The sequence below is a fragment of the Wyeomyia smithii genome, chromosome 3 (assembly GCF_029784165.1).
Source record: "Wyeomyia smithii strain HCP4-BCI-WySm-NY-G18 chromosome 3, ASM2978416v1, whole genome shotgun sequence".
Lineage (NCBI taxonomy): Eukaryota > Metazoa > Arthropoda > Insecta > Diptera > Culicidae > Wyeomyia > Wyeomyia smithii.
The window spans coordinates 274,709,756-274,731,436 of record NC_073696.1 but is presented as its reverse complement, the minus strand read 5'-3'; the positions used below and the strand labels follow the sequence as shown (position 1 = coordinate 274,731,436).

The 21,681-nt window shown below is 41.0% G+C and overlaps 1 protein-coding gene across 1 annotated transcript in view; it reads right to left on the bottom strand.

The window, feature by feature from the left end:
- The window catches only part of LOC129726779 (myotubularin-related protein 13), a 59,236-nt gene that overhangs the window by 18,037 nt on the left and 19,518 nt on the right, over nt 1-21,681 (bottom strand). Inside the window, exons 3-8 of the mRNA XM_055683860.1 lie at nt 10,287-10,372; nt 4,958-10,224; nt 4,741-4,896; nt 4,454-4,672; nt 4,266-4,390; nt 4,111-4,199 (exon numbers count right to left, since the gene is read on the bottom strand). Coding sequence (XP_055539835.1) covers nt 4,111-4,199; nt 4,266-4,390; nt 4,454-4,672; nt 4,741-4,896; nt 4,958-10,224; nt 10,287-10,372 — 5,942 coding nt within the window. The remainder of the gene's footprint in view (nt 1-4,110; nt 4,200-4,265; nt 4,391-4,453; nt 4,673-4,740; nt 4,897-4,957; nt 10,225-10,286; nt 10,373-21,681) is intronic.

Sequence of the window (21,681 nt, the reverse complement as noted above, 5' to 3'; positions counted from 1 at the left end):
ACCAACTAGCCCTGTTCTACCCTATCTTCTTCCCCGCCGATGTTGTGAGAAAAACTATCTTACTCATAAAGCCATTACCACGTGGCTTGAACGATGACTATATTGAATATCACTCACAAACTCTATTGCTAAGCGATATTCGACGCAGATGATTGAGGTAAGCGTTGGTTAATTCATTACGAATGAGGTCCCGGTTAGTTAAAATTGGCACTGTAGGTGCAACAGTATACCACCAGCACATGAGCCTCAAATGTAAGAATGCTTCAAACTGATTGACTGTTTTTTCGGTCGATCATGAACGCAAACGAAAAATGGTACGTGACTGCCGACAGAAGTACAAGTAGGTACAAGTTGAAATTGAGCGAAGGATCGCACAAAAAGGAAAGCTTGTAACTGACCGAGAAAACGTTCAAGCGTCTTTATAGAAAAGGATTTTTCAAAGCCCTGGTCAAAACTAGCAATACTCAGAAGGAGAGATATGCGAAGAGAGTGTTGTGAGCCAAACGAACATGTCAAAATTCGAGCCAAAGAATTTTAAACACATTGAAAGGTATTGCAACAAGGTTCTATAAACAATATATTTATATTTACACGTTTTTGATGTTCTATTGCTGAAACATGAATTGAGAATGCTCCAAAGTTGCTTCATCACAGTGATTTTTAACTGGTGGTTCACAAACCCTTTGTATGGTCTACAGAATAATGATGAAAGTATATAAAATTAAACATAAACATAAAATTTAACACCTTCACGGTTTTTGTGATGCACTTTATTATTCCCCAGGACTTCCACCGTCACCATCAGCTATTCGAGACGAATTAAAAAGTTAGTCAACATTGCGCTTTGAGAAGAGATCTGGCACCTCTGATATGTGAAACCTAGTTGCCAAATCAGCGGTTTTTTGACGTGGGACACGTCTTTGTTTACTATACTGGGATGCATTCTGTAAAATTGGAAGTGAAACGGGCAAATGTTGCGTCAGCTTTCAAACGCTAATAACAGCATAACCACATGATGGATAACAATAACCAATATGTTGTTGGATAGATAAAATGTATAACAATTTTGTAATGTGTTAATTATCACTCTAATTTCATTGCTAAGCGGTAAAATTGATAATAATTTCAATAACAAATTTACGCGAATAATGAACCAATTACATGCGAGCATTCCTAGCACAGACGACGTGAATGGACACCATCCGTTCCCTGTGATATTCCCTGTATCAATTTCAAAATAAAAATTGACAGAGTCTCCCCGTCCCAATAGGTCAATTTATTTTTGCTTCCATGAGCTTAGACTAATATGATGTCTCGAAGGTAAATGTTTTCCTAAAAGTTTGAAACAATATCCATCCTTGAACAATCTCTAAACCTGCGTGTTAGGTACTGTAGAACCTAATAAAAACTGATGTCTTGAAAGAAAACATGCCAGTAAAAGCAACAGTACCAGTGGAGAAAAGAACCGCAGGTCTCTCGTCGTCTATAATTGCATTGGTACTCTTCTATTCGTACTGCAGCAGTACTGCTGTTGATGGTGATTGAAAGTTTATTTCATAAATATGATTGCCATGGATTACTCAACAAGAATTGTTAATTTTTGCAACGGATATTTTTTAAATTTTATCTTCGATATTCACTAAATAATCGTGACCGGATAGTATCGAAAGAGTAAATTCCTAAATATATACATTTATAGAAGAGTAAGAACCTGCGAATGCTTGTGATTTTTTTAGTTTATTTAGTAAGATTCGTACAGAATCTCTTTTTATATTTCAAAATTGTTAGATGATATATTATTATTCTAAGCTTTACCATAATAAACGTATATTTCCTGTCTTCGTAATACAGCGAATGTAGTTGCAGGCAAATGAAAAAATTGTCAAGCAAAAAATAAAAATGTAATTGTGGATTTCTACGATTTTTTGCTGGAACTTGTTAGGAATTTTGTTCAAAATATTTTCTTATGTTTTCCAATTGATGAACCTTTGTAAGGGCTTCCATATTATTTTGAAAGTAATATCCATACTGTAGATTTGATTTAGTTAGAGTTAAATAAGACAAAACCATTCATTATGATAACGTAAGCATTATTGGATTTGGTTTTTGAGGATATAGAGATAATTCTGACTTTGACGCATTATGAGAAATTCTTGGTGCTTCTTCAACAAGCACGATATGCTTGTGCCTTGTTAAATACATATTTTTTTGCACAAAAAAAAATACTAAAGGCATAATATCGCCAAATATAAATGATATTTCTTCGAGTGTTGATTATATTCCAAAAATTGATTTCCAGGGGAGGCTGAAAATAAACACATTGATTCTGTCTGCAGACTCTGTATATTTTGTAACAAAAAATCCCCTAATTACAGTGTTTAGTCCCACGTCATCATTTCATACAACCCTAGGGCTGTATACCTTGTAGTATTTTCATCGCTTATCTCTCCCTCTGAGGATCTCTACACTTAGAAAAAATGTCACGATTACTTTAAGTGTTTTTGCACTCGACTCAATTTGTCACATCGAACTGCAAGTTGAAGTGATTTAGTGTTGATTTCTCGATGATTACCACTTTCCAATGAAATGATCTTGCGTTGAAAACTGGTTAATGGAAATCACCATCGTATTATAATGAATATCTCTTGTATTATCCCCACTGTTTAAATCAATTGAATTACAGCTGCAATGCCAATTGACAAACGTCAAAACCATGAGGCGAAACAAAAATAGTGACAATGGCGAACAGCGCAAGCAGCATATTTAGCCAGAGATCAAAAATTTATTTGAGCGTAAGTTTTATTGAATCTTTGGAAATAAAATAACAATAAAACGACTCTTTAACAGATCCTGAAAGCGATTGCATCCATACAGTGACAGGGATTATCTTATTATTATAAAAATCTAAAATAAAATAAAAACTGAAAAATCTAAAATAAAAAGAAGTCTCTTGAATTTATTGTGAATTTATATAACTATCCGATTGACCGACATCCCGTATCTCAAACATAAGCATATCAACAAAGATGAACATAACAACAGAAAATAAAGTGATTTGCTGTTGATTTCATCGTTCTTTGCATTAATATATTTCGAAAGATTTCCATTCAACTCTGAAATGTTAGGCAAGTAGTGCGAATTCAACAGCAAATCACTTTACTTCGACGTGATTTTTATTTACAGTGTAGTCAAAACTGGGTCAATATCGAGCGAATAAAGAAGGGTTTTGACAGCAGTTAGTGCGCTTCCAGGTCAAAACGAGGTGAGCTGGTGGAATAGAGAAATTCGCTATTTAGTTTTGTTCGAGTTGCTCGAAACGAAATGCGCAATGACACCCCTGGTTCAGGAACGTTACTTTTTTAGAATTAGAAAAAAAAACTTTCAAAAAAAAAAAAAACACCAGAAGCAGTAAACGTTTACTTACGTATTACTGAATTTGAAAAACAGTGATAGCAAATTAACGCGTCTGTCGCGAGCAGGGATACCAGATGTGTAGATTTGTCTGCAAAACGCAGATTTTTAGAGTTCGTGTGCAGATTTTTATTGATTTGCAGATATTCACAGATTTTCCATAGTTGCAGATTTTTGTCAGAGTCTCCTTATATTTGCGCAGTTTTTCTCAAAATGTGTGCAGATTTTTACAGACTTTTACTAGCGCGAGCGAAATTTTTTCGAATCAAGAATAGATTTTTTTTCAGATTTCAAGCAGATTTTTCCGGTTTTTCGAGCAGTTGCAGACATTTTTCAAAAACATCTGGCATCTCTGGTCGCGAGTATATTTTCATAAGCAGCCAGGTATCCAGATTTAGCTGGATTATCCAGATTTTTGAACATGTATCCAGGTAGACATCTTTGATGTCCAATTATCCAGATTTTTCATGGATGATCCAGATTTTATCCAGATTTTATTTTCTCTGTTCCGTAAAAAGGTCATCACTTCAATTTTGGCGCGAAATTTTGCAATTTTGTCACCTCAAATTTTGCGTACCTCAAGACTTTTATCCGAAAAATTAACCTTTCACACCACGAAATGACCGCCAGACAGCATATTTTTTCCCGTAGGCTAGACCATTGTAAATAAAAATTTCATAAATTTCATTTTATACTCACATCAAAGAATGCCTTCTCGTCAATCTTCTTAGAGGGTACCGGTGCCGCCTGCATAGGTGCCTGTGCTACGGACTGCACTTCAGCCAGATCTACCATGAGATAGGGAAAAAAAATGCTTTGATTACGAGCAGGCTACAAAATAACGAATTACCCACCTATAAACCCTTTACAGTTACAATCCTCCATAGCATCGTAATATCGCAGCTGATGCTTGTGAGAATCCAGCACGAACCACCGCTGTTTCCAGTTCTTCAGTATCGCACCTCGTTTGTACAAATATCTGACGAGAGAAAATAATAGTAGGGATAATAGTAGCCATACAGCAATCGCAAAAACTATTTACCCTTCATGAGTTCTATCGTCCGGTACATTGCTGCTGTACTGGTCGTAATAGTGCTGGTTGGTGGGGTTGGTCGTATTTACACTGGATGAGACACTACAGTTGTCGCTCTGATTGCGGGCTAACGTTGGCGGGTTGCCCTCGACTGCCTTGTACTTGGTGCAGTTTTTCGGTACTGATTCGGCGCACTTTTCGTGGTAGGTGTTACCACAGTCGACACACCTAGTAGTTGTCATATAGAAAGAATTATTAAACTGTAAGCCTAGGGCATCCGCAAAGCGAAAGCTTACCGTAATCCGTTAAGCAAAGGTCCCCAAAGAACGTTGCCGCAGTGGTTACAGTTGATCGGAGCCGAGTAGGCATGCTTCTCGAATCGATGTGGATGCAGGAAGTTCTCCTGATGATAACCGACTTGGCGACCGCGCATGATAATTTCCAAAGTTGATCTAAAATAAAACATAATCTTAGTTGACTAAACCCGATAAATGAATCAATGTAAAATGTGACCTCTTATGCAACAGCCGACCGTGACACCTAACCAGGGCGCTACTGAACGAAGCATGCCTGGTCAGCGAGTCCGAGTGGGGAAGTTCTAGTTTGTCCCACACTTGGCGCCACTTTTGCGGTAACAGGCCCCGTTCGGCTTCGGCATTCTTCAACTCCTCCAGCAGGCGCGAGAAAACATCCGCGTCGTATTTGTTCAGACTGTCGTAGCCGACGGATACCACCTTCCGACGGGGCTGCCGATTGACTAGACTTCCACTACCGACATAATCGCTATCCTCCTCTAGATTGTCACTGCAGACCAGCTCCGGATCGTACGGTGGACCTTGAGCTAGCTCTTCGTCTAGATAGTAGGACCACACCTCCAGTACCGAGATGGAACTCTGCGGTCGAAGTACTGTTCGGTCCGGATCCGGGGTGTACATGAAGTTGTAAAAGATTGGATTCTTGGCATGCTGTCGCTCGATATAATCGAACAGTGAGAGACCAAACTTTTGCGTGTTGGATGCATGATTGCCGCGACCAACTCCACCACCAACCCCTCCCGGGTAGATATTGTCATCATCCGAAACGGTCAACGTTTCCACCACATGTTTGTGGTGAGAGTTAAGAGATCCGCGTTTGTCGTCTATTGCGGTAATGCCAGCTTCGACCCGGTCTAGTTCACAATCGAACAAAAACGTTCGGAAACGACAGCTCACATGGTGATAGGCTAGGAATCGTAGGTAAAATTCATTGAACTCAAAGGCGAGCGGAAACTGGGATTGGACCTGGTGAACTGCATCCAAAAATTGCAGAAACGTCGGCGCAAACGGAGAGCCAGAGCTGCTGTTCGGTTTGAGATTGCTTCGATGACCGAAACGATGGCCGAACGCAAGCCATTCTTTCTCGATCAACACGCGGAAACCCTCAATGGTACGATAGTACGGATCTAAACAAAGTTGAGCCAAGCTGGAAATCTGCGCCGTCACATCCCAACCATCTTCAAGCGCTAGGGTGACACTGGATTCCTGGAGATCCATCAGATCTACTACGGCACCTGACAGTTGCAGGAGACCACGTATCTGCTGGAGCCATTCCGATTGCTCCAGCAGCCGTGAGAAAGTCTGATCGGGCTCGGTACTAACGCAGGATGGTAAACAGGCTCGCATAAGTTTTTTGAAAGCGTTTCGCGAGTGCCGCACGTCAGTATAATCTACGGGTATGAACTCGGCCCACATCTCGGACAGCTTGGCTGACTTGGACTGCGACTTTTCACCGAGGAAGTATAATGGCACACGTTGGAAAGTGTAGTTCTGTGCAGACTGTTGGTCCCAGTGATCTCGAATGTCACGCGATGCCTGACCACTGTTGGGTTTTAGAGAGCCCCATTTGTTGGTTTTGGTGTTTGGTCGGATTGCTCCGAAGCTGGAAAACGATGAATTGTTTATCGAATACAGCCCATTGCTTTTGTTGCTTTTACGGCCAACGTCCGGTGTTAGGGTTGACATATCGGAGCGGGTCATAAGATTTGCCGCTTGCGTTAGGGAATCAAGCGAGCTGTTTGAATCGGACATACCCCAATTGTGTCGGATTGTTCGAGTATGAGGTGTGGTTTTAATTACCGATACAAAATAACGATCTTGCTCTTGAAAGCTGGCCGAGTCTGCTGAGGTATTGGAAGATCCGGGGTGTCCCTTGAGCATTCCCATAACACCCTTGGCCAACGGAACCGCACCTCGTAGCAATGTTGCTCCATTTTTGTGTCTCCAGGTGGCTGTCGGTATCCGATGATGTTTGTAGCATCGAGAAAGGTTCCGAAGGGCATCGTCGCTAACATCTTTGGGACATACCAGCATTGCGGGATAGGTTCTACACAGACTATAATTGCAATTAAGCGAGCTTATTCGGTATCCAGTTTGTACATCACCCAGTCCTACTCGGAGCCAATCTTTTACGTAGCTTCGTTCTTTCAGCCGTTCCACATCTTTAACCGTTACGCGTGGCATGGTGTCTGCTCCCTCATCGGAGCCGTCCTCGTCCTCTGGATTCTCGTTGATTCCCGTTGCGCTGCTTCCATAGGTCTCTTCAAAATCAGCCCCCGGAAGGATGTACTTCCGCTTCGTAGCCCCCTTCTGCTTGAATCCTGCTTTCTTTGCCGTTCGAAGCAGTGTCTTTTTAGCGAAATCTTTAAGAGTGGCATTCTTTTCCTTTACCTTATGTAGTGGAGTCGAATTCGCAATGCCGTGCGTTGTGGCAAACGCAAAATGCGAAAATTCATCCTCTGGATGGCGCACTTTATGTACAGTCTTTCGGAATGCTTCAATCGCTTCCTGCATCACTTCCTCGTCGAACGCGACCTTGATCAGTTGGAACGTGCAGGATCGTAATTGCATTCCTTCCTGCAACACTTGCTCCAAGTGCTGCAAATAGATCACTGTAAGACGTTTCTCTTTGGTTAGCGATGAGATTGGGAAAGCTCTGACGATACTCTGCTCACAGCAGTACGGATCGCAAGGCCATCCCTTGAACACGATACGGTAGTTTGTTAGAAATAGGGCTCCTTCTGCTGGCAGTAGGTTAGAATTTCCCACTTCCTTCTCCTCTCGGCCGTCCGCTAGCAGATACACTCGCATGGGCTCTCCAATGATTTCCTCACCCAGCAGCAAGGATGGATACTGCAGCTTAGGCTTCTGAATGGGAGGAATTCGTTTGGCTTCCCGATTGACCGACTCCAGCGTTTCGATATGCATCTGTATTACACCGGGCACCATCTGGTGCAGATTTCGCAAATGTTCCGCGGTAACGTTCCCCTCATTGCACACCCGATCGATAAATTTACACACCATCTTGGCCACCTGGGAGCCTACCTCACCGGGATCGTTATCCTCAAAGCCTTCGTCACTGTGATCGCTGTGGCTGTGCGACTCGATGACGCTATTCGAAACACTCGCATCATCATCTGCGTGGGAATCCATCTTTTGAACTCTACCGCCAGTGTTTACATCCTGAGGGATCAGCAGAAATACCATCCGATTAGCGTAATGAATAGCCTGACTGTACAGGGTTTTCTCCTCGGAACTGATTAGTTCCAATTGTTTCTCGGCATCAACCGACGGCCAAATACGCATCTGATCGGCTGCGATTTCCAGTGCTGAAGGTTCCTGTACCCTGGAAAGCAGCGTAGCTCGGTCCATTTTATCGCGTGACGTTGAATGCGTTAACCCATTATCCACCGTAGACCAGCTGCTGTAGGCCGATTTTTCCACTATACTATGTCGTGGTAGGTAAAGCTCTTTGATAAAATTTTGCACATCATGGTAGAAGGCGTCCTCCCAGAATTGCTGATTTTTCCAAACTGGATGATCCTGAATACAGGTGTAGGCAAATTGAATCACTCCTGTGCACAACTTTCGGCAGAAAGTTGTTGAAAGGGGCAATAAAGCGGCGGCCACCCCATATTCATCCTTAGATGAATCATCCTGCAAGGCGCGATTCATTAGCTTCACTACAAGGTCAAACTGCTGATGATCCAACTGTTTGTTTCCGTGTGAAATCTTAGCTAACTCGCGGCACAGGGTTGATCTGGCATCCCGTTGCTTCAATATTCGAAGAACCGCGGGAAAACTCTTTCTAGCTTCCGTAATTTTATTATCGAAAATACAGCTAATGCAGGTTTTCAGAACTTCTAGCTTTCTTGCACTGTTGTTTACGATCGGCCGCAACTCGGGGGCTGCCTTCAGATAGGGTCCCATCGGAACAATCCTTGGCGTAGGTCGAATAGTTTGCAATCTAGCTTGCAAATCGTTCGCCGCCAGCCCGTTGTTTATCACATTCTGAACCTCCTGAGCGTCAATCAATGGCATTGGCGGTTGATGAATTCTTTCGAATGCTCCCTCCGGTGGTCGTAAGATCTTTTGCTGATACGGTTGGGGATTTGGATTTTCGTTATTGTACAACTGCTTCGCCAGCTCCTGGATGTGCACCAGCACTAGGCTAGGATCGTGCGCCTCCTGTTTGAGCAAATCATTCATTGAACTGTAGAGCTCATCCCATGCATCGCAAGGCCGCCATGGAGGCCCTCGTTCCGTGACAAATCCGGTGAAGAACATACTGTCCAACACTCGCGACAGGAAATTGCAGTCCACCAAGTCACGTGCTCCCAGAAACCCTGCCCGATGAAATTGAATTATCGGTTTCGGATTGATTCTGATCAGTGTCAAACAGGATCGGTAGCCTTGCAACAGTTGGGCAAATAACCGCATGAAGACTGCTCGTATCTCCTTGTCCAGCATGGCATCCGTCTTGTGCTCCGTTCGAAACCCGTATCCTGCGCCGTTGTTGTTATTATTATTGTTATTTGGTGGAAAGGCCAGATCCGCCAGTGCCAGCTCGGGATGAAGAACTAGCTGCAATGCGTTTTCCGTTGCTTCCCACAAAGCCCGTGGCAGTTTTGCCACAGGTGGCACTAACGATTCCGGTATATGAATCGATCCTCCATCCAAATCGGCCACTATCACATCGAGTACTTCCGTCACATCTGACTGCATCGCACTGTGAATACCCATGATAAACGGTGTCGGTGTGGAAAGGACTTCCACCAGCGAGGCCGGCAGAATCGGAATGTAAACGTGACTGTAGCGGAATGGATACATCAATGCAGTCAGTGCTCGGCAGCTGTCCGTCAGCCGTGAGTAACTAGTCGAGTGGAAGAGTATTTTATGCTCGGTCATAACCGCGCAAAACAGGAGCATCACATTTTTCGTACCCAGCTGCTGGAACAGCAAACTAACACAGGATCCTGTCACTGGTAGTGTGTGGGAAAGCGGTGGCTGCAAGACTTGTTTGTCACCGGCACCGATTGAAAAACGGACCTGCGGTCCCCCGGGCGGTGGCACCTGAATGCATCCCAGTATGCTTCCGATGAGATGATGCAGGTGAAATTTGAGACTCTCGAGGTACACGGTGTAGATCGTGCCGAGGCAGTTCCGGAAGGTTTCGATGTAATCCAGCCGTGATACGATCACCAAACACTTCGGGGCGTACATTATACTGTGATGGGTGATCGAGGGAGGGCCGCTGCTAGCGGCCAGCAAAGCTCTGCTAGTGGCGGACAGACTGTCGTCCTCTTCCTCTTCGTCGATCGGCTTACTGGGGGTGATCGCGATTGTCTCGTTGAAGCAGAGGCAGGCGCAGTAGTGCCGGTTTGCATCGATATCCGTAAGCACGGATACGAAGAACTGTGGCTCTTGGCGAACCGTTGATAGTGACCAGCCTTGGGGTTGACAAAACTAGAAAGCAAAGAGCGAATATGAGGGAATTTGTTTTCAGGCTAATATTTGAACAAAATTACCCATTCAATGCCAGCGATAAATGGCGTATCGGGCCAGTCTTTCTCTGGGAAGCGTTGTATGATTTTGCCATTACGTGTGCCGGTTCCTGAAAAAAATGAATAAAAAAAATCGTTTTACTCGATGGACAAATCGTCTATAAATTAGTTTTCCTGTAACACCTCCATCAAGAGGAACAATCCAAACAAATCTCACTCCAAGAAATCTGCGTTTTAATTTCGATACCTAAGCAGATCTCGTGTGTGTGACATTAATGAATAGTAGTGATTGTGCTAAAGTCACAAAGAATGCACTAAACGCTGATGACAAACCACGGATGCCGCTCTAATTGACGCCGATTAATCGTTTAATCATTGTGTTGAATCGTGTTCTACTTTTGAACAAAGAATATGTTCTCACTTCTGCAAACTAAGTCGTTTAATAGTAATGATTATTATTATAAGTGTACTTTTTAATGAATACTTGCATTTTTATATTGAAATTTTGGATGCGTCTCTTTCGGGATGAAATTACAATAACAAATCCCTCGTAACGAACAATTTTGAATATTCATTGTTTACAGTATAAATATAATATAAGAAAGTATCTCAAACTCTCGCTCGCGAGCCGAGCCGAGATCCAATTAGCAATATGTTGAAGCCCGACAACTCGCAGAAAAAAATATAAGAAAGTATCTTAAACTCTACACGCAAAAGTTGGATGGTGCGAAACCAGTACAAAATTGTGCGTTTTTAGCGCAATTGTTGATGTAATTCGGAACCAGTACAATGATTGCGTGTTGGGCATAACGCAATTAATGCTCTAGCGTTTCTCCAATGTATTTGGCAGCTCCAAACTACTACACCTAAACAGTTTCAACTGGTATCAAGCAGCATTGCAAAGCGAGCGAGAAGCAAAACCATTCTCCTCCTTTCTGCTTGAGGACGAGACATATGCTACCACACATTTATTGTGCGATTTCTGTGCAACATTTGTGCGAATCGGGAAGACACAATGATTGTACAAGACTTCAACTTTTGCGTGTACATATCTTATCTAAACTTCTTTTAAATTTTCCGCCCCGTGAAATTGTTTTTGTGGAAAAGGCGCTACGATGCTTGCAGAAAAAGATTTCTCTCAAGCTGATTGAAGATCTAAAGAATGGCTCACCATTGAATTTTTCTAGCAATACAGCATAAATCATAGTAATCCATGAGTCGGCAGAAAAAAATTGTCAGTAGAACTCTACCCGTGAACAGTACCCCACCTGTGGAACAACAATCAAAACATCGAAAGAAAGCCCGGTTCCGGACGTCCGACGACTCTAAGCGACAAGCAGCTCCAAAGGATGCTGAATAGGAAGACCAAGGGATAAGAGGCAACATCGTTGTCTGCGCTTGGCCGGGAAGTCGGTGCAAGCGGCCAACCAGTGAAAAAGTACCTGACGAACATGAACATACATGTCAGGAAGCGACAATCCCGTCCAGTGGTATTGAGAGCTGCATGCAATGACGCAGCGGTAGCGGTTGAATAAGTTGGTCAAGTCGCTTTTACTTGCGAATAACGATGTGCGGTGGACGACGAGGCCTATCTCACCCTGGATGGCAGGAAGCTTCGTATTTCACTTCCCCCACGAAGGATGTGAAGGAATTTGCTCCGAGGTGAAGCTCATTTCTACACAAAGTTTCCAAAGAAGGTACTGCCGTGGCTGACAGTCAGCGAGAACGGGATGTCAAAGCCGCTCCTCTTTTACTCCGGACTAGCCGAGAACGAGAAAATTTATAGTACGAAGTGGCTCATTTCAAGATGGCTTGACAAAGTATATTTTTTTACATCTTTTAGCACCAATATTTAGTGGTTAATTTGTGGTTTCGAAATCCAATTTGTGGTAATTTGTGGTTGAGTAGTTTCTGAGAAATTTTCAGAAAACTGAGTCAAGCCATCTCTGAAAATGATTTCGCTTCAAATGAATCGGACAACGATGATATATACATCAATCGAAAGCTCTTAATTTGTGGTTCACGAAAATGTAGTTTTTGTAGGCATACTTCATAATAAAATAATTAAAAAACTATTATTTAAATTTTTGAACATTGTATACCTCTTGTTAACACCGACCGTACGCGGCGCTGGTAGACCATCAAGATGATTTTTTCTCAGAAAGCTTTCGTGTAGCGATGAGTATGGTCAAACTAGAGATACTCAGAGGGAGAGATATGCGGTGAGCCAAACGAACCGTCAAAATTGGAGCCAAACGAACAAGAAAGGTAACACCACATTGAGAGGTATTGCAATCAGGTACAAAAAAGAACGTGTTTATTTCTATACGATTTTTTGTCCTATTGCCAATGAATGAATTAAGAATGCTGTGAGTGATTTTTACCCGGATTTCAACAAACCTTGTGTATAGGTAACAAAATAAGTGAAGGTGTATAACATTAAACATAAACATGAAATATATCCCCTTAACCTTTTTGCGAAGCACTTCACAATTCTTAAGGACTTTCACCGTCACCACCGATTATACAAGTCGAATGTTAGTCAACATTGCGCTTTGAGAAGAGATCTGGCACCTCTGACATATGAAACCCAGTTGCCGAATTGGCGATTTTTTTTCACCGCGAATCTCTTCCTCTGAGTATTTAGGTGGTGAAACAGTATGTAAACAGCAGGGATACTATATGTGCAGATTTGCTGCGAAATGCAAATGTTGATCAATTAGCAGATATTTGTAGTTGACAAGCCTCCGTGTGTTTTACGTAAATTTCCTCAAAATAAGTGAAGTTTTACGTAGACATGCGAGCGTAATTTTCTCGATCTTCGGTCGAATCATTTCCGGAAATGTAGTTTTGCCGTTTACCGATTGTTTAAAAAAAAACCTAAATTAATACACCTAGGGGTGTGATCTGGTCTTTCTCATACAAAATCTATTATATGTTAAAATCTATTAGCACATACATTTTAACTCTTGGAATAAATTACAGCCTGATAATAATAAAGAACAGTTTTTTGTTTCGATAAATATAATAATATTTTGGTAACCAACTACGCAACTGTATTTGACTATTGGGTATTTCAGAAACCGGAATGATGCCTGAAGGTTGGGAATTGGCCTTAGAACTGTGGAGAACGGTTAAAACGCATGGTAAATGCCCAAAGCTGTGAGTCCTGACTAGAATTAAAATTCGATATTTTCTCGTCTCAGGAATATGCTACTACAACTACCCCCTGATATATAAAACGAAAAAGCTTTCAACGGCAGCGACAACTGTATGTCGTATACAGTAAGGTCGCTTTTTACGCGTTTTTTTTACGCGGGTTGCTTTCCTCCATTACTCAAAAACAGTACAAGATATCGACCTCATTTCAATCACGTTTTCCGTTTTAGGCCACGAGTGATCATATATCAGTTTGTAAAAAAAATCACAATTTTTGGTGTAAATACTCAAAATTTCAAATATTGAATTTTGGTCTCTAGATTGGCCACTATCATATTCAAACGAGGTTTTAACGTTTTAGGACGGTTTTCTTTGTTATATTTGCAACTCAAAAAAGTCGTTTTTTACGCGGGCCCATACAAATTTGGAACGCATCCCCCGCGTAAAAACGACCTTAGTGTATATGAACGACTGTCGATATGTTCTAGATGACCCACTAGCACCAACATCGGCAGGTGCCTGTACTATGCTCATCCAACGCCGCGTACGGTCGGTGTTGACAACAAGAGGTAAACAATGTTCAAAAGTTTAAATAATAGTTTTTTTAATTATTTTAATATGAACTATGCCTACAAAAACTACATTTTCGTGAACCACAAATTAAGAGCTTTCGATTGATGTATATATCATCGTTGTCCGATTCATATGAAGCGAAATCATTTTCAGAGATGGCTTGACTCAGTTTTTTGAAAATTTCTCAGAAATTACTCAACCACAAATTACCACAAATTGGATTTCGAAACCACGAATTAACCACTAAATATTGGTGCTAGAATTAAAAAAAAAACTTTGTCAAGCCATCTTGAAATGAGCTACCAAGTGCCTGCCGGAAGTTGCGTCCTTAATCAAGAAATGAAATAAGGGCGAAGACACGGTGTTTTTGCTGAGTTTGGCGTCGGCCCATTACTCGTGGAGATCGTTGGAGGAGATGGGGTGGCTGAATATCGGTGTGGTACCCAAGTCGGCGAACCTGCCCAACGTCCCCCAGCTGCGTCCCACCGAAGATTTCTGGGCTACCGTGAAGCATAAGATCTCCTCCAAAAATTTTGACGTGAAAATGAGGAGGAATTAATAAATAAAACATTGAAAAAACTCGGAGAATCACAAGGGTTGTATGCTTAGCCACGACCGCAAGGTTGACGTAGAACTTCCCAAGGTTGTTTGTTACATTACTTGTATTGAATATGTTTAAAATTTAGTGCGAAAGAGGAGTTAAAGTGCTCTACCGAATTTGAATTTGAACATACATCACTGAACAGGAATGGAACAAACACTATACAACGCAAACAAGTTTCAACAGTAAGAGTGCAGCCAGAATAAAATAACATTTTACTTTTTATTCTAGACCAAAACGAGAAAATATTAAATCTTCAATAATTTGTTTGTTGTCCTTATAAGGACGATTGTTGTTTAATTCCATATCGGATATAATGTTGATCGCATCTGTGTGCTATCCCGACACAGGAGATATAAGGCATTTTTCTGATAACACAGTTGAAAGCTGTTTTTACACTGAAAATTTGACGGCCCATATATTTTGAATGCCAGCATTCCAAAATGTATGTGTGTTGTTCTAATACGCAACTTTTCATTAGAGGAAGTGCCGACTAGGAAGACCTTCTACTGATGCAGCTTACTACTGCACAAAGGCTGCATTAACCATGCCGTTGCACTAGCTGGCCCTACCAATATCGCTGCTGATACCTCTGTTGCTGCTACAGCTAAGTAAGGACTGTTGCAGTCACTGTCTAGAACTAATATGAGCAGTTTCGGCTAAAAGAGGCTCTTATATAGGCCAAAATAGTACATTCCGAATTACTAGGTCTCTAATTCTGTCGACCGTGCTTGGAAAAGCAATCATATAATGATCAATCAGATCTTTTGAAATTTGCGTTTCAACAAGGATTGACTATTTTCAATAGTATAGCTGTAAATGTTATGTCAACACTGACAGCGCGAATAAGGTATTTATTGTAAAAGATGTGAGCTGTGAAAAGCTGTTTTAACACTGAAAACTTGCCGGCTCATCTATTTTGTCAGCTTTCCAAAACGTTGGTGTCTTGTCAAAATGAGTCAACTTTTTATTGGAGGCTGATGTATCTACTACTGATGCTGCCCACTACCGCACAAAGGCAGCATTTCACTAAAGAAAGTGCCGCTGCATTAGCTGGCCCTACCACTATTGTAGCCAACATTGCCAGCAGGGGCGACTCGTGGCTGTTGAACCTACCTGTTCAACTAGAAACTCTGAAAATCTGAGTTTGGGGAAGTAACTACAATTTTATCCGCGAATAAAAGCAAGTAATTCCCTTTGTTACTATTTAAAAATAAAACTAAAAAATAAGAAAATAAGAGCATGAATTTGGATTTGATTCATTTTTTGCCTGACGTCCCCAGGTGCATTGCACAGGTTGCACCAATGGACGAGTCGCCCCTGGTTTACAGTATGCCAGATAAATCTGGATTATGCCAGATTTTTGTTTGCGCGCCAGACAGACAGATTAACCTCAGAATCTGCCAGATATTTGAAAATGAGACAGATTTTTGCAAGATTTCACCCCCGTCGTCTCACAAAAAGGTCATCATCATACCCGAGTATGTAGATGAACTTCCTGAGAGACGTATCTTTTCAAGGCCGCGACATTATTTTTAAAGAGTTTTTCTTATTAGTGTTGGATAACATCTTTTAACATAAACAAACAAGATAATCTATTGTAGTGTTAGCCTCATTCGCAGAACCATTGAAAAGAAGAAGTTTGTTTCGTGCTCATCACTTGCGATCATTCGAACGACTTAAAACTAAGGCTATGCGGAATTTCGATGTTTCCGAAACTGAACGAAGTTTTTCTCGAAATTCTTCATAAAATTACTAGAGTGTATGAAACCTATTTTTTTAGTTGTACGAAATTATCGGAAATTAAGAAAAATGTCGTAAACTTCAAATTTTCAAATGTTCCAAATAAAAACAACTTATGTTGTTACTATTCATTAAAAAAAATGTGTGCACAATTTCGATGAATTTTATCAAATTTCGAGAAACTCGAAATTTCACTAATTTTCGCACTACCTTACATCAAACCAACTAAACAACGCTCTTCCTTAGAGATACCAATCTAAATGGAAAAAAGAGACCTGACAGAGAACTATAACTGAAATTTACCGCTTAAGCCATTCGAATCGATAACCCCAACTGATATGCTAATCTTCTGGTCGTGTCTCATACACAACCTCTGTAACTCTTTTGTTACCGAGTAAACTAATATAATCAAATTATTCCAGGGGTGTCGTTTCAGAAAATTTATTCAAAATGTTGGAAGACCCTAACAGAGACAGAAAATTCGACTTTATAGCAACATTTCGAACTCCCCATGTCCGTCACCAGTCAGCACGAACAGAAATTGGTTGTCTCCTAACCGCACAGCTGCAATACGCAACACGCAACAGCGCAATAAACAGAAACTCAACTTTTTTCTATTGATTTTTAATTATTTTTTTCGTTGCAAATTTAAGATTGCTAATTACTTTACCAAAAGTTTGAGGAAACTTCGCCTATTGATTAAGAGTTCGAGTAACTAGGCATGCATTCAAAACAGTACACGGCACGTACGATCTACACATACCAATATTGGTTGAATGTGAAACTGAATCAAGAGTGATTGATTTTTGATTAAACGATGATTGTTTTTCATAAATTTGCTATTGTAAAGATATGACAAATGTTATACCAAAAGTTAGGGGCAACCAATAACTTTGGCGTTTGAAAACCACTTAGAGGGCACGTTCTAATTTCCACAGTATGCCACCCTAGTAAGTAAAACAGAGTCTTACGTAAAAAGAGATGTTTGCTTTGAACTCATCAATGGCTATCATTCTCGAATGCAACAATGCGAGTGATGTAGTAGCACAGCTACATGTAGTTCTACATCAACCTCACGAACGTGGCCTCGTATCTATACACCTCTTCTGTTTTTTTTTAGGTTTTCTCCGGAATATTGAAGACCCTGAATTCGTTTCAATTTTATTTCGCTCATAGGTCGATAAACTTTAAAATCCATTATACCATTTGGTACAATAATAAAATATACCAATATACCGTTTGGTTTGGGTAAAATGTTTACAAAATAAATCGATACCACCAAGTAGCAGGTTCGATTGTATAAGCAAAGAATTGTGGAGGCCGTCAGCCACTATAGTATAATTGTTTACGTTGAGGAAACCGAAAAAAGAGCAACCGTATCAGCACTGCGAAGATTGAAATAGTTGTATAACCGATCGTAATCCAAGCTGCTACCTCCAAATCTCTGGCAGAAAACGAAACGGTAAATTAAGGTGACACAAGATTTTTGAAATATAAGTTGAGTAAATTTGACTAAGAATTATGGAGCTAGTCTACATATGACTCACATGTTAGGGAATTTCCCGAGCAGAAAAATCGACCTTGACAGAACACAGCAGTCAACCGTCGATACGCTTTCCCTGGTTCCGCCATTGGTCGTCTCGTCTTCAGTGTCACACTGAATGCGGTAAATCTTCCGACCGGTTGATTTAAGGCCAACCATTAAAAAAATGGGTAGGAAAATCGCGAGACGAAACCGGCACGCGTTGATGATGCTCGGCTTCGTGGCCGTCCGCAGCGGCATCGAACGGCCGCATGCGGCGTTTTTCCTTTCGTCATCCCCGGTTTAATTGAAAGCGAATGGCGAGGAAAATTACATAAAAATCAAATGTTTCACGGATTACTACTGCTTTTCGCTTAGAAATTTATTACCTTCACATTTTTCACCCCCGCCAACCGGCCACTACTAATAGACCATCGCAAACCGTGCCGTCTAACCGTTAAAACATGCGAACCGCTGGAGCCATCGAATCTGTTTTAGCGCACACTTTTCATCCGTGTCCACCGTCCCTCCCCTCGACCCACAATTTTCGGCTTTGATTGTGGTTTACGCGCGGCGCGAAATGTTTATTTCACTTTCGCTGCTATGTGGAGGATGCCAGTCATGATGGTCCATCTATTTTTCCTCTGCCACTAACCTCCGCTTTGCGGAATGGTCGGCACCGATGATGTTGCGCCAAATCAAACCACACGGGGAATTGATACACATATTTGCCATTCCGGCAAACGGCTGGCCGCCGCCACAGCAGCGTCGTTCGCGTCAGCCCTCAAAACGGAGCTTCACCCGGAGAGTTCGAGTTCGAGAAGCGGGTAATCAATACAGCAACTGAACCTCAACGATGCTCTCACAACAACCTCTCCGCTGTGTGTACCGATGTCGCTCAAGTGCGAACTTGTTCCAACAGTATTTTTTTTCCGTGTTGGGTATTTTATCACTGCGACCAATTTTTTGATCTTTTGTGACAATAGTATTTCCGTGTATAACATTTCACAGGTTCACAATTTCACCATCAATGAACTTCCTTGTGAGCGTCAAGACATTCCACGAACTCCACGATAGCTTACGTCAACCCCCACCCCCCTGTGAAATTGCGGTAATCAATAGCAAACAGAGTCCGATTTGTCCATCACCACCACCACCACAACCCGCGTCTGTTGTTCTGCGTACTATGTAGGCACTATGTTCGAACCATTCGATACCTACTTATGTCGTTCGGGTATGCTTTTCATTACGTTCATCCTTCATTTCTGGTTTTCATTCCGCGAAACATGATTCAAGGGGAGAATTAATAACATGCACTATTCTGACTTGAACAGTTCCTAAAGCCTTACACACACTCGCACGATGGTCAACGTTAATTGACCCGGTGCCCCTCAGCCCTAGGGCCCTAGGCTTTCGCCTGCCTGATTGGGTCATGCACTTTATGACACCTGCGTGAATTGCCCAGTTTTCGTGGCATGACCGTTTACCGACTTACGAGCTTGGATGCTTCAATGAACAATTGGGATAGCCAATTTTGCCAGAAAGTTGGACAACAACAAAGAAATCGATGCAATGTTGTAACAATGAAAGGTAAACAAGATGATAGATTTGAAAACCGAACTTCTCCGAGTGAAAATCAAAATATTAAAAATAAAAACAGTAAGAGTTATTCGTTTCACATGAATGTTTATATCAAACAATATTGAGTTTAAATATACAGTGGTTTTCCGATTTTATCTTCGGTCATTTATCCAAATTCACACGTAAAATTTCCGCCGCTAAGATCTGAAGAAATCCATTATTTAATATCAATTAACACATCACTGCCTATACTGTTCGATATGCATGATACTAAAGTATTGTTCGTCCATGCCTTTTATTGCTTCTGTATCTACGTAACGGTGCTTGAAAGGCAGGAAAACTCTGGTATATGTGGTATCAGGTATCATAATTGAACAACTTTTTTCCAATGTGCTACATATTCATAGGCAAATCAATCATTTGCGGGTTGGCATGAAAATCTAGAAAAAAGCTCTATTTTTGAGGTTTTTGAAGCAACGTGAAATTGACAATAGAGTTGTGAACAATCAAGTTAGTTGTTAGATTACACTGGTAAATACAGGTGGCCCTAAAGTTCAAACTGAAAAAAAAAAGAAAGATCATAGCTTTTTAACCATTCCTGTGAATTTTGGTACCCCTAGAACAGATAACTTTTTCGGAGACTTGAATAAGTTTACACGTGAACATAACGTTAAAGCGACGCACCCGGCAAGCAATTACTATTCGATACTCTGACGCACTTTTGCATACACTAGGGGCTGAAAAATTCACAGGAATGGTTGAAAAGCTATAATCTTTCTAGAGCAACTATTTTAAGCCGGTCCGAACGCATATATCAAGAGGCCTGACAAAATATTTTTTGTAATTCTTTCATCGCCAATATTTAGTGATAAATTCGTGAGTTCGAAATCCAATTTGTGGTAATTTGTGATTAAGTAAAAATTTCCAAAAAACTGAGTCGAGCCATCTTTAAACATGTTTTTTTTTCAAATGACTCGGACAACGATGGTATACATTCCGTCCAGTTTCTTTAAGACCAGGTGCTATTTTACTAGTCCCGCGCTACAAAGAAAAGCCCTGCTTTCGAATCATACTGCAGAGTGTTAGGCTACTGACATACTGGAGCGTCAAATTAAGCGAAGCGTCGAGTGTATAAGAAGCGAAATAAATAGAAGCGTTGGGTAAAGCTTCCTATGACATACTGGAGCGTCGTTACGCGCGTTCGCAGATTTGTTGTGCTGTCATTATCGTTGATATTTAGTAGCGGTTTCGTATGAAGTAAATATGGATTCGTCCGATGAAGAATTTTTTGCTTCTTCAAGCACGATAAATTTCGTTTTTGGCAAACAAAAAATTTTTCGGTACACCCAATAAACCGAAACAGAAGGAATGATGGAGAACACCACCGAATTTATGAAGAGCTCCGAAAATATCCGGACAAGTTTCGTTCATACACTAGGATGACCATGGAAACTTTCGATACGGTATTAAATTTGGTGCAGAATAGACTAACAAAAAACTGGACAAATTGCAATAGTGAACCAATTTTTCCTTGTGAACGATTAGTAATTTCTCTAAGGTAATATATGATTGAATATTTAAATTTTATTGTAAATTGAACCAGGCATTTATTTATTTGAGTTCAACATTAAAGTGATCGAGAAACTCGACATTTTCACTTACATACGTTCCACGATAGACTACAAAATTCATAATTACCTACACATATTTGAAAACATTAATTTTTGATTCATATTAAATTGGTTTTATACAAATATTTCGGAATCATGGTGTAGCAAAAATGAATGTTTTTGGAGTCACCATGATATACTGTTAGTACGATTTGCATGCTGTACCGAAAATTTGACAATCTTTTCTGACCTGTACAATATTTACCTGAGCGATCTTTTTCACAGGTATCTTGCAACGGGCTCATCGTTCACAACACTCAGCTTTTCTTTCCGTATGGGCCGCTCTACGGTAGCACAAATAGTGCTAGAAACGTGTAATGCTTTGTGGGAAATTCTACAGCCTATTTATATGCCTGCACCAACGGAACAAATGTATAGAGCTGTAGCCGAAGAATACTGGCTAAAATGGAATTTTCCAAATTGTATTGGAGCCAGAGCTGCGATTAATCCAAGCAACATGCTGACTATGACGAGAGAGAAAATATCATCGCACTCGTTTCTTTCTCTCATAAATAGCCAGCAACCATCACAGTAAGCGTGAGGTTCCGACAAGTGATTCAATATCTTGTC